The sequence below is a fragment of the Plectropomus leopardus genome, chromosome 18, assembly GCF_026936395.1.
Source record: "Plectropomus leopardus strain MGB_pleo_1.0 chromosome 18, ASM2693639v1, whole genome shotgun sequence".
NCBI lineage: Eukaryota > Metazoa > Chordata > Actinopteri > Perciformes > Serranidae > Plectropomus > Plectropomus leopardus.
Window position 1 is genome coordinate 28,010,426 of NC_142193.1, and position 13,920 is coordinate 28,024,345.

The 13,920-nt window shown below is 37.4% G+C and overlaps 2 protein-coding genes across 6 annotated transcripts in view; one reads left to right on the forward strand and one right to left on the reverse strand.

Moving 5' to 3' along the window:
- The window catches only part of LOC121956304 (ankyrin repeat and fibronectin type-III domain-containing protein 1), a 30,371-nt gene extending 20,158 nt beyond the window's left edge, over window positions 1-10,213 (reverse strand). Inside the window, exons 1-4 of the mRNA XM_042504447.2 lie at window positions 10,047-10,213; window positions 4,422-4,602; window positions 2,467-2,734; window positions 2,171-2,371 (exon numbers count right to left, since the gene is read on the reverse strand). Of these exons, the coding sequence (XP_042360381.2) occupies window positions 2,171-2,371; window positions 2,467-2,734; window positions 4,422-4,577 (625 nt within the window). The 5' untranslated portion in view covers window positions 4,578-4,602; window positions 10,047-10,213. The remainder of the gene's footprint in view (window positions 1-2,170; window positions 2,372-2,466; window positions 2,735-4,421; window positions 4,603-10,046) is intronic.
- The window catches only part of mei1 (meiotic double-stranded break formation protein 1), a 105,689-nt gene that overhangs the window by 8,978 nt on the left and 82,791 nt on the right, over window positions 1-13,920 (forward strand). For 4 of the 5 annotated variants that reach the window (XM_088091219.1, XM_088091215.1, XM_088091220.1 and 1 more), the window contains one exon: window positions 6,464-6,541. The exons of the other annotated variant lie outside the window; for it this stretch is intronic. The gene's annotated coding sequence lies outside the window, so the exon portion shown is untranslated. The remainder of the gene's footprint in view (window positions 1-6,463; window positions 6,542-13,920) is intronic. 5 annotated transcript variants of the gene reach the window in all.

Consider the following 13,920-nt stretch of genomic DNA (forward strand, 5'->3'; position numbering starts at 1 on the left):
CATTTAAACCTCCTGATACGTGAGAAAATTGGTTTGATGTGTTTAAAAACACAGGAAAAAACCTAATGAGCAACTTGGCAAGACATTTTCTGCAAAAATCAGTACAAAGAGGCAATTTATAACTGTGTTTATTTAAAATATATTACAGAAAAGAGAAAACAATATGTATATAGGCAGATTCTTAAGGTCAAACTTTTAACTTCTTCTGATTTTTTTTCAGTTCATTTTTTTTCTTTTTCTTTTTTTCTGTTTTCTGTTGTTTTTTTTTTTTACATTTTTTTTAATCAAAGCAGTTTTCTGAGGTGTTAAAGCCTTAAATATGAATTTCTGTAGTGTGAACAAATGTAACTGTGACCTCAGCAATGACCCAGAGTCAATAGAGGAAGTCATAAGCCTCAGATGAAAAACACATTTACATTTTACATAGTTGTCACTCTCACCCAGCGAGAATCGTAACAAGAGAGCACTTAATTTCACTGCACCAAGAATAAAAGCCGCTGCCTTATTGCCCTTAAAATAACGCTGTGATCATAAAACAGACAGGGGAGAGAACTGGAAGTGCTTGAAAGAGAAATTAAATGAGAGCTAAGGAGACACATTTATACAGAGCAGTTTGAGTAGGGACAGTGGGGAAATCATCACATAATTCAAAAAAAGTTAGAGTTTAAACCAACAGAGAGCTAGGAGGAAAAGGACTTCAGAAGATCTGGCACAGGGAAAGAAAAGCTTAAAGGAAAACACAGGTTGCACCAGAGCATTAATGGTTTGGGATTTCCAGGCTGCACCAAGGTTTTGCATTTGATACAAGCAGCCACTGGCAGTCAGAGGAGGGAGTGTAGGGCACGGGAGGATTTGTAAAGGTTGATGACGAAGCAGTCTGCTGAATTTTGGATGAGCTGCAAGGGGTTGGAGGGAAACTTTCAAGAGGCCAACAAGGAGTTACAAGAGTCCAGACAGGAAATCAGTAAAACTTAAGCAAGAGGTTGGCCTGGGAATACCTGATCGCTGTAGTCTTGTCAGCAGTGATGAGGGGGTTTGAAGAGGAGTTGGGGAAAAAAGTACCTTGTCGAGATTGAGTTTGAAAAGGACAGAAAGCTAGAATTACTGCCTCACTGTTGTGTACCTCGCAAACCCGTCACGTTGTAGTTACAATTTACATCTTTTCTGTGATAACATGGATTCTTCGCACATCTATTCTTGAGATATTAGATTCATGAGAATGGGATGGATGCAAAGTCACAGAAACTTTGACCTTTGAGCACCAAATTCGAATCTAATCTAATCTAATCTATTGTGGAATCCAAGTTAACATTTGTGCCAAATTTGAAGGAATTCCCTCAAAGTGTTCTTGAGATAATCATGTTCACAAGAATGCAATGGACGAGGGGTCGCAGTGACCTTTGACCACCAAAATCTAATCAGGTCATCCTTAAATTCAAATTGATGTTTGTGCCAAATATGAAGAAATTCTTTCAAGGTGTCCTTGAAATATTGTGTTCACAAAAATTCCCCCTGGCTGTTCTTGAGATATTACATACATGAGAATGCTATGAATGTGGCCACAGTGACCTTGACCTTTGTCCATCAAAATTTATTCAATTAATCCTTGACTCAGAGTGGACCCTAGAGCCAAATTTAATGAAATTCCCTCAAGGATTTCTTGAGATATCCCTTTTGCTAGAATGAGACAGATGCAAGATCACGGGCCCTTGACCTTTGGCCACCATAATCATATCGGGGGGAACCTTTGTGCCAAATTTAAAAAAACGACCTCACACGTTCTTGAGATATTGTTTTTGCAAGAATGAAACAGACAAGGTCATACTGACCTCAATCTTTGAAATTTGGCCACCAAAATAAAACAGCTCCACTGGACTTCTTGAGTCGAAGTGAGCATTTGTGCAAAATTTGGGGACAAAAATCCCCAAAGTGTTCTGGAGATATCATGTTTACAAGAATGAGACAGACATGGTCATAGTGACCTTAACCTGTGACCTGTGACCTGTGACCACCAAAATCGAATCAGTTCATCATTAAGCACAGGGCATAAAAATGCAAGAATACCAGTATTTCCAGCGAGAAAGGATTCAAAAGAAACACGCCTGTGTCCTAGTTCATGTCTGGAGCTGTACTTTGAGAAAATGCCACAAGCTGACCCGAGACCACTGACCTGTCTGTAGGAAGTTCTGTCTCATCCGGCAGTACAGTTGCAGCCTGAGGCTCCAGAGACGGACATGTCTCTGGACATCAGCCTGCGCTTGAGGCCCGGCCCCTGCCTTCCTCATTAACTCCTTCTTCCTCTCCTCCACCCGTTTCCCAGCCAGTGCCACCAAAGCATCCAGCTTCAGCGCCCACTCTGCCGGTCGGCACACTAAAAAAGAAACAGGACAGATTGTCAATATAATTTGCGAATCAAACCCTGGCACGTCCAAGAGGAGTTTTTGTGTTTCAAAACATCAGACTTACAAACAGGGTTATGTCTGGCCCCGGCCTTCATCAAGACATTGAGTAGAGGGGAATTGTGGGTAAGAGCAGCCACGTCCAGGGGGACCAGGCCCTGCTCGCTCACCCTGTTCACCCCCCTCTCCCTCTCTTTCTCCCAGTCCTTCTCCTTCTTCTCCCCTCTCTCCCACATGCTGCCCCCTCCTCCTCCACAGTTGGTGTGGTCTCTGGACAGCAGGCTCTGCACGGCCAGAGTGTCCTCATTTTCCACCGCCTCCCACAGGGTCTTGTACTAACGGGGAGCAGAGGAGAGGGCGAAGAGCAAATAAGGGATGACTGGGCGAGCATGAAAGACATAAGATGAGAGTTCATGCTCATAAGAGAGATTTATTTTATGAGGTAGAGGGAAGGGAGTTGCTGGGCAAGGAAAGAGGCAGTAGACGAGACAGTAATTCAGAGACACATAAATCAAATCATAAATCAGGGCAGCAGTCTCGCCTGGGATAATGAATTCATAGTGACACGGAGTTTGCATGTAATATCATAATAAGGTCTCATAATTTGAAAAAGAAAAAAAAAATATCACAACGCCTCCACAAACCAGTCAAGGTGCAGTCACAGTTAACCTCCATGACTTTCTATATGTACTCATATGTAGCCAAGATAATTCACAATGCTTTAAATATGGATGTTGCTGCAAGATGCTGAAAAATTGTCAGAAAAGTGCATTATAATGCCACAGTGACACTGACCTTTCACCTTATGTATAAAATGTGTTTCATTTTATCCTGTTGGACATTTATGTGAAATTCTGTCATAATTGGCATATGAATTCTTGGCTTACGCCCAAAAACATATTTCGTGAAGTCACAGTGACCTATGACCAACCAAATTCTAATCAGTTCATCTTTTATTCCAGTGGACATTTGTGCCAAATTTGAAGAAATTCCCTCAAGATGTCCTGAGATATAGCATTCATAGAATGGGATTGACAGACAGCCCCAAAAAATAAGGCCTCCGTCCACAGCTTTGGAGAACTTCAGGAATGAGTCCTAAAATCTTTAAGTTTGTAATAGGGTCTACATTATCCTAAACCTTTAAAACCTGACCAGATTGGTTTGATTTATTTTTAAAGCATGAAGAGAAGGTAATGAGCAACTTAACAAGACATGGCAGGAAAAAATGTTAAAAAAAAAAAAATAGTGAAAAAAACAAACAAAAGTTACAGAAAAATTACCTGAAAATAAATGGGAAAAAGGTCAAAAACAAAAAAAAACACCCAAAAGGTGCTGAATATGAAAAAAAAAATATATATATATATATATATATATATATATATATATATATATATATATATATATATATATATGTGTTTATTTATTTTTTTCTGTGACTGATTTTTTTGATGAAATTATCATGATTATAAATATATTTTTCTGTAAATATTTTTGGATAATTTTGTAATAATCCTCCCCTCTTTTTTAGAGTTCATTTTTAGGTAATTATATTGTCACCTTTTACTAATTTCTGGAAATTAGTCAGACATTTCTTGCCCAATTGGTCATTGCCTCTTTCCCCATGTTTGCAAAACCAATTTTCTCAGGTTTCAAAATGTCAAATAGCTTGTGAACGGTGTCTGAGCGCAGCACTAGAAAACTTATTTCAATCAGGTTTCAATTACTTTCATGTTTTGAACTATGACTATGACAATCCCAAAAGTGGTGTTTTTAACGTGTAAATAATATAAACATTTGATTACCACAGAGCTTATTTTCTGCAATGATCCAAAATCCAATGGTTAAATCCTGAGGGCTTTTCAACCAGAAAACCAGAGAGACGTTAGTTTTCGTGTTGGCCTCCAGAAAAACCTTATCCCTGGGGCACTATTGCCAGTGAGTAAGCATTAAAAGGAAACCCTGGCAGAGGACAGGAAAACATTTCATCCAAAATGCCCTAAAAATAACACCCAAATAACTTACAGCATCTGCAGACTTGCTGAGGTGTTTAGGTGTGTCTGTTTCCGTGGCAACCGATGACTCTCCACCCCTCAGTCTGACGGACAGGTTTCTATAGATGCGTTTGGGTGAGACAGGACCCAGAGAGCGCCGGCGCTGGGGTGGGTTCCTCATGGACATGACAGGAGAGGGAGATAGGAGATAGCTGGAGAGAATGAAGAAAGTCGAAGAAGTTGTGTGAGGGATTTTGGTTAGTCCAGGTACAAAAAAATAAGGATCCCCCAACCTGAGAGACACAGAAAGGGAAGACGTGATGGGAAAAGTAGCATTTAAAATAGAAACTAGAATTACTGCCATGTAGTTGTATGCCTCCATGCACCAGTCAGGTTACACTTACAGTTTACATCCTTGTCTGTGAAAACATGAATACCTAGCTTTAGTATCTGACCAAATGTCTCCCCTCCTGTTTCTGCTGAGTCATGGTCATGAGTCATGTGTATCTTTATGATGTCACAGTTGACCTTTAACCACTTGGAAATAAATGTTATCACATCATCATTATATACTATTAGACATTTGTGTGAATTTTTAGCAAATGAGTTCTTGCGTTATGAGTCACAGTGACCTTGACCTTTGACTATCAAATTCTAATCAGTTCATCATTGAGCCCAAGTGAGCGTTTGTGTCAAATTTGAGGAAACTTATTTAAGGCCTTCTTGAGATATCATGTTCAAAAGAATGAGATGGATGCAAGTTCATGGTGACCTTGACCTTTGACCTACGACTACCAAAATCTGATCAAGTTCACCCTTGAGTCCAAGTGAAATTTTGTGCCAAATTAGAAAAAAAAAATACCTGGCAGTGTTCTTGAGATATCATGCTCACAAGATGAATGCAAGTTAACAGTGACCTTGACCTTATACGACAGAAATCTTATAATTTTATCACTTTGTTTAACTTGACGTTTGTGCTAAATTTGAAAAAAAATCCCATGAGGTGTTCTTAAGATATTGCATTCATAAGAATGAGACAGACGAGGTCACTGTGACTTTGACCTAAGACTACCAAATTCAAGTGAGTTCATTATTGAGTCCAAGTGGACGTTTGTGCCAAATTTGAGGAAACTATCTTCAGATATTGCCTTCACGAGAATAAGACGGACGCAAGGTCACAGTGACTCTGACCTTTCATCACCTCATTCTGATCAGTTCATCCACAAGACTAAGTGAATGTTAAGAGTCATATTCTAACAAATTCCCTAAAACCGCTCTTGAGATATTGCAATCAGGAGAATCGTATGGAAGTATGGACAAACAACCCTAACTATTGCAAGCACAAAGGCTTAAAATTACAACTTTGTGGAGAATGAGGAGAGTGTGAGAAAAGGTGCAAGTCATTAGAAACCTGGAGGAGTGTATGGAGCAGAATGAAGTGAGAAATAAATAACAAAAAACAACAGAAAATACAGCCAGGCTCACACAGATTCTTCTACAGTAAAGGCAATTTTGTGCCGACTTGACGGGTGAGTATAGGCTGTGCTGAGTAGTGCTGTTGTGTGGGTGGATAAATGGATAAAAGTTACAATGCCTGTACACAGTAGATGAAAAATGCCTTGAAGCATTTATTTTTGTGCCTCTTACTATTCTCCCTTTTTGTTCTTCTTTTTACTCGCTATTATGTGACGCAGGTTTTATTCGCTCTGAATGGAGTCTCGCGGCACACAAAGCGACCGACCCATCAATCTAATTAACTAGAGAAAAGCAGTCTCATGCAGAAGAGCCAAAATTCTTTCCCCATAATAAATGCGAATCTCCTCATATCATCAGCTTGGCGATAGAAAATCCATCATCGCCACTACAGTAATGATGGTTCATTATCAATTCCATCGTCTTTTCATCATCACTATCAGTCACTTTTGAGCCCGAAAATCTGTCTCGCAGTCATGTTTTCTTTTTCAACACTTGGAGCAAAATACAGTCTGGCATGGTCTCTCTTCAGTCAGCAAGTCTTTCATTTGTCACTGTCTTTCTTCTCATTCCCTCTCTCTCTCCACTCTCTTTTCACAGCCCTACAGTTTGGACTGATTTTAACGTCGCCTCGGTTTACGTCATGCCCCGAGCATTCAGATCTGAAGAGCATCTTTGGTAAAGCAGGGGATACTCAGACTCTATCCTCTCTGTCATCTCTCTCTCTCAGCACCACTTTCCCATCTCACAGAAAGCCTCAAATTTCAGTGTTTTTTTGGAGTTGAATCTCCATCAAGTCAAGTCCACTGTCCTTGCGTGAAAGTGAATACTCCCTTGGCTGGTGCTAGCTGAGGACAGAATATGAGGGCTCTCGCCACAACGACGCCACATGACACAATGCTATGCTACCTCACTGTCTAACTCGCCTGCACAGTAGCTTATATATGTATGTGGGGATGCGGGCCTGTTGTGTAATATATACCAGCCATTGTTATTGGTGCAGTTTTCCCTTGTTTGTTTATTATGTCTTACATCAGCCGTGGAAAGTGCTGATGGAACAGTTGAGCGAGGAGATAAGCTTTGTCTTTTTTTAGGCAGCGCAAAGATAAGACGAGGCAAAACACCTGGGAGGAGGAGAAGAAAAACATGTTTGCAAACTGTGCTGATATTGCAGCTGAGGGGATATGTGAGCTTGTTAAAAGAAGCCATGAGCAGACATATACAATAGATTCATTGTGGTTTTGTTGCATGTCAGTGTCGAAGGTTGTGGCTATGTTGGGGTTTTTTATCTCGGTACTGTGGCCCATATGCAGAGACTTAAGTGTGCTGTTGCATGTTTGCAAATAGACTTTCTGTTTTGTCATTCTGCTAAATGCTGTGGCTCACAGGTTCAGATGTGCATGGAAACATCTGATGACTAATATTTCTTGTCCCACAGGAAGTGATGCAGTACATTAATTTGTGCAAATAAACCACGAAGGATGTTACGTTTAAAGGTTATCAGACAGTATCCTACTTTGCCTCCAAAAACGCATTTTGTACACTGCAGTAATGTGTCTACTAGCTTATTTAAGGACACACAGACATTGCAACAGGCAACAGGAGGTCAACATAAAAGGCAATTTACAGATCATCATAGTTAAAGGAGCAACAAAAGAACAGTATGCAATAACTGTTAAGCCCTTGAAACCTAGATTGATCAGTTTGCTTTTGTTCAGATGACTTTCACATGCATTTAAACCTTTGAAACCGAAGCAAATTAATTTGACTTCTTTTCAAAAGGCAACGACAACTTGGAAAGAAATGTTCCAAAAATTGCAAGAAATCAGGAAAAGGTGACAAAAATAAATTAATCCGTTTTTGAAAAGAAAGAGAGGAAGAGAAATTATAAGAAGTTAATATAATAAAAAATATGGAAAAAAATACCCACTAAACCTTATTATTATTATTATTATTATTATTATTATTATTATTATTATTATTATTATTATTATTATTATTCTATCAGTTTTTAAAAATATATTTAATATCTTATTTTTTATTTTTAATTTTCCTCTTTTTTGTGTGTATATATATATATATATATATATATATATATATATATATATATATATATATATATATATATATATATATATATATGGATAGATTGACATTTCTTGTAACTCACATGTAACTTCTTCCCATGTTTTCAGAAGAAATTGAGCCAATTTGTTGAGGTTTCAAGTCGTTAACCATGCCATGTTAATAATGACAAACTACAGCTGAACTTGTCAAAAAAATTGTTCCTCATATAAGACATATTTTCATATTGCAATCCCTTATCCCATATTGCAATTTTAGGACATAAAAGTAAAGAAATAATTATGTTTTTAAAAAAGTCATGTCATTGCTTTTCAACAGTATTTGAACCCCCTTTTGACCACACTTTATCAAGTTTTGATTATTGCAATTCACTAACATGCTCAGATAAGTTGTTGCATGTTATTTTAGAAGTTACCTGGCTAGCTGAGTAATCCTGCTTGGTGCAGTACCCCCACCTGGACTCTAGTTTCTTGAAGACAGGTGTCTGACTGATGGACATTGTATAAATACAAAACCAAAGCTAACATTCCTTGCATTTTCTCAAAAACAGTGGCAGGGTCAGACGTGCAAGTGGCTAAAAATTTTGCTTCACTCAAGAGCCAAAAAACAATCAATAGAAAGACTGGTGGATTTTGAAATCCTCCAGCCACAGTTGTAGGTGACCAAAAAGTTATTTTCCAACCCTAATAGTGCAATATTTTTTGTTTTTGGTTCATGTATGACGCAAACTAGTGGGCACTTTTTGCAATAAACTCAAATAAGGTTAATTTTTTTGCTGGCAATGGGCCTTTTTTATATATTGTTATAATACTGTATCAAACCAAAATAAAAGTCTCTTGGAGACATACCCAAAACCCAACAGGAAGTCCATCATTATGAACGGGGCTATTTTTGTGCTTCTTTGGTATTTACACAGCGTCATGAGTTAATAAACTCCTAGAGATGTAACCTCATGGACTTTAAATTTTGTCTCTGCCAACAAAAGACGTTGAAAAGCTGTTGATGACGTGACTTTTTTTATGTTGTGTTATAATTTCATATCACTTGTTTATTGTCAATATGATAATTTTTTTACAAAGTAGTTACGATTTCTTTCTCTTAGCAGCTTTAATAACCTGATGTCTCCCTCGGGAAGCCTTTTTGTTATGCAACTTTTTCCAGTATTAAGTAGCTCCAAAAGTTTTCAAAGTAGCTTCCCCAACACTGTAAACCTATTGTACCCCTATCAAACAAATGTCAGATCAGGGAGACTAGGGTTGGCTTGCACAACTGTTTTCTGGTCTGTTGAAGATCACAGAAACAAAAATGTCTCATAAAAACCTTCCTTTAGTATAGGGTGAAAGGCATCCATTCGACACAGTTTTTAGACACCACAGACAACATACAGAATAAAAACATGACAAAGTGATAAAAAGATAAAATACAAAAAGTAAAACAATTAAAGTGCTGCAGTGCTAAATCAAGTGTTAAATATGTCATAAATACCAATAAAAAGATGAGATTATAAAAACCGAACCTTAAATAAAAACTATTTAACAACTGCAAATAAATAAATAATAAACACAGGCTCTGAATTGTTAAAACGTGAAACTTTTTTGGTGAGGGTGAGATTTCAGTTTTATAGTACAGAGAGTTTAAATGGACTAAATGTATCATAAAACAGGATTAGATACTGGAAAAGTGCTGCTCCAAATGTTCCCATAGCATTTTGACACTGTGCCAAACAACCATCTGATGTGGCGTTTTGCACAACTTGACTTTAATCACATATCACCCAATTTTAAGAATATCTGTGTACATTAAAACGTATTTATTTATGTCTGAGACCCTAACTTTTCGTTCTAACATAAATAATGACAAAGAAGTGAGGCAAAGAGTGGAAAGTCTGCCAACCAACCCCAGTCTCCCCTGATACTGTCGCTGCAAAACTTTGTGCAAATCCGTAGACAAACACCACCAGAAAAGTACTATAAGTAAGCTATTACATGCCCATAGTTAACAAAGTGAAGCACTGAGGTCTGTGCATTTGGACAAGTTAAAGAAAACTGCGCCCGGTATGAACATGAAGTGATATCCGTTAAGAGTTTGAATTTCTTACCGTTAAATTTTAACTTTCACTTTAATCGGCCTTTTCTCCAACGCTGCACCGGAGCTTCAGCATGTTTTAAATAGTCAAATATAATCCATCGTACCGACCACAGGAGTTTCCACCTCTGAGGGTGAAGCGCACCTGAACGTTACACCCGAGTGAGCGTCTGCCGCCTCTCCCACTCACACACACACGCATACACACCCACACATGCGCGCGCACATACACACAGGTCTGCCTTGTTCCGCCCTCTTCCTCTTTTAAAATCTAATGTAAAATCTCTTCTAAATTCTCAGTAACTGAAAAGAAAATAACTAGAAATAAGTGTTATCAATAACAACAACAACAATAACAATAATAACAAGAAGAATACGAATATTATTATTATTATTATTATTATTATTATTATTATTATTATTATTATTATTATTATTATTATTATCAGGTTAAAGGTTAAGGTTTAGATTTCAGGATGATATTTGCAGACTCCAAGGTGGGAACAAGTCATTCATTTTCAAATCCCGAGAAGACTTACAAGTCCCAACTCAAGCTCCAGGTCAATGTGTTTTAAGTTTCGAGTCCTTAACAAGTCATGATGCACCCTTCATCAAATGCCATTTTAACAGCAGCGTAATCTAGTATAAGATATTTACAAAATTATTATTATTATTGTTATTATTATTAATAATATTGCCTTTATTTATATAGCACATTTAAAAACAGAGTTTACAAAGTGCTTTGACAAACAAGGCAAAGGGGTTCTTGTTGTGGCAATATAACTATAAGGCAAACAATAATGCCAAACTGGGGCCAGACAAAAATTAAGGTCTAATTCTAATATTTAAACAAGAGACTCGAAGTGAAATATATTACGAAGAAGACAGATGATAATAAGAAATGAAGATAACTAAATAAATAAAAACCTGTACCAATAAAAGTAAGAACAATTTGAAACATAAAACCAGTAAACACAGAATATTAATAATAACATAATGCAGGATCAAGACAAAGTAAAAACATAAATCAAAAGACAAATTAAAATTGAAATTAAAATAATGGTTTTTTTTTTTAAATGAATGCTTTTTAAAAAAATCTTATTTGATAACATAAGTTTGTAAAAAAAAAAAATGCAACTGTTGGTAATCGTAACAAAGTAGTTTTGACATTGCACTGTTAACCTGTACCAAAACAGAATGAATTTTGAAGATTATGGGATATTTGTCAGATTTAGGATGTTTCTAGGATTTTAGGGTATCTGTAGAACTTAACATTTCTCTAGGATTTTAGGATGTTTCTCGGAAATCAGGGCATTTCTAGGATTTAACATGTTTCTAGGATTTTGGGACGTTTTTAGGATTTTAGGACATTTTGGGCTTAGCTAGGATGTCTGTCAGGGGATGCAGGGGATCCTCAGCTTACATTTTGACATGTATTTTAATGTATATATTACAATGACAATAACAATCCTCAGTGTGAATCACTTTATTTTTATTGTAAATTAGAAATTGGTTAGGGGGCCACCCAGCACACTATCAGGGGCCAGATTTGGCCCATGGGCCATAAGTTTAATATCACTGTAGTACAATTAACAGACATGATTTGTCCCTAAAATGCATTGATATCTAGTCTTTCTAACACAATAGAAGTAGTTTAAGTGTTGTATTAACAGCAAACTTTCTGTTGTTTTTAAGCAGTTAAACATATTCATATAACAACACAGTCCGGCAATATGTTTGTCAAGCTTTCCATAAGGGTAGAGCCATAATCACATTGACAGTTTTCATTATTACCTTTACAAAAAACATGGAGGCTCGTGCATGACCTGTAAATGTCGTTGTCACTGGAAACGTAATGATAGTGCAAGCAGAAGTGTGGGTTGGTGAATGGAAAAAGGTATGGCGCTATATTTAGGGTATTGCTCGACGCCCCCAGTGATGACTGCTGTATGTAAGAGTGTTGGAATAGAATCAGTACTATGTGTGTGTGTGTGTGTGTGTGTGTGTGTGTGCGTGCGTGCGTGCGTGCGTGCGTGTGTGGAGGGGTTATACACAGGAAGTGGTTCAAGATATATCAAGCCAAATGAGAGAAAAAGGAACTTAGACCAAGTAATGATGTGAGAAATGCTTGCATGTTAAGTCTCCACTTATGCGTGGACAGAAGCTGCATCCATTTGTCTCTGTGCTTTATTGGTCCCCGAAGAATTGTCTGTGTGAGATAGTTGTCAAATAAAGTTGACAGATGCGCTTCGGCTCCAACCTGAGCGATGAGAGAGGCTCTCTGTCTCTTTCTCTGTTGGTTTATATCTCTCACAGCAGCCAATAAAGCGCTGAGACTGATGGATTTAGCTCCTGTCCAAGCACAAATGGAGACTTTGGAAACAAACATTTTCCACCTGCTTGTCAAAGGTCTGCTACTCTTTTCAGGCAGCCAAACGAGGCTTTGACCACTTCCTGCACACACAGTCTTGTAAACACACTGCCTCCAATTTGTCAAAGGCAACACACATTTCACACTGAGAGGCTATTTGATTACCCCACACCTGTGCACACTCATCCACACTGTCACACAGAAACTCACACTGAGACGAAGCTGAACTGGCTGCACTCTATGTCACGCACGATTTTGATGTGCTGTGAACTCTGTTTAAGGAGAACTAGAGAGCGATTACAAATTGACATGTTGGTAGTGGCTGATACTCGCCCCCACACTCCTATCATCTGATAGTTGCTCAGTTGCCGAGAGGCTTTTGTTGTCATGGCGATAACCAAATTGTGGCCTTCACTGCTAAATGATACTGCAAACAAACTCATGCATCCCACCGTATACTCACAGTGTATTATTCAGCGATGACATTCCCCGGAGGTTAAATTGATGCTGATACATCATTTTGAAGATAATGTATGCCTTATGCTCAAAAGCAAGATATCAGCCTACCCTTGGACTTTAGAGACTTTTTATACACTCAGACTTTTGGCAGCACTTTTGAATAAATGGAGTAACAAACCCTTGAGAAGAAATGTGGAATGTAAGTGGCCACTCACGCAGTATATGTCAATACAAAAAGGTCTGAATGTGTTAGTATGGCAAATACAGCATGTCCATGAGAAGTTTATGATTTATGAAATAAGTTCATGTCAAGTTTGTACAGCCTTTGCCCCGATTACATCGATGTTCATTAAGTTAATATTCACATCTATGAGACAATATCAGACAACAGGCCTCTGGTCAAAGATATGCAAAAGGCTTGTTGTTTTGTTTGAAAATGGTTGTTGTTTAATGTGTCTTTTTGTCTCCTCAAAGTCATTTTTTGTATCTCTTGAAGGTAATTTAATGTCACCTTTAGTGGTTTTGTGTCTCTTTGGGATTGTGACCCTAGCCAACATGTGTTCGAATGACACAATTTCTAACATAGATTCCCTCCATTGTACCATTGTATCCAACCACCTCCCTATGTGATCCAAAACTTTTTCCCAAAAATGGGATCTATAAGCCCCATTTTAAACGTTTATTAGCAATCAGTTATTGCATGGGAATTAAGAATTAAGGAGTAATAGCATAAAATGATTATACCCTATTATACCCTAAATGTCTTATAGAATGACACTGAAATAGCAGATTGGAAAAGTTATGTCGTTTTTCACATTTAATACATTTTTTTTCACTGAGTTTCTTACAATATAAATATATGAATTAAAAAGAAAGTTATTTCCAGTGTATAAAAAAGATTATTAAAAATACATTTGAGGAGATTAGAGTACAAATGAAAAGCCTTCGTTTTATATTACGTCATCTGAGATTATTTACAATTTTCAATTTATATTTTACTTGATCTTACTTAACTATTTACATACTACATACTATGATAACATAATGTTTAAAATGT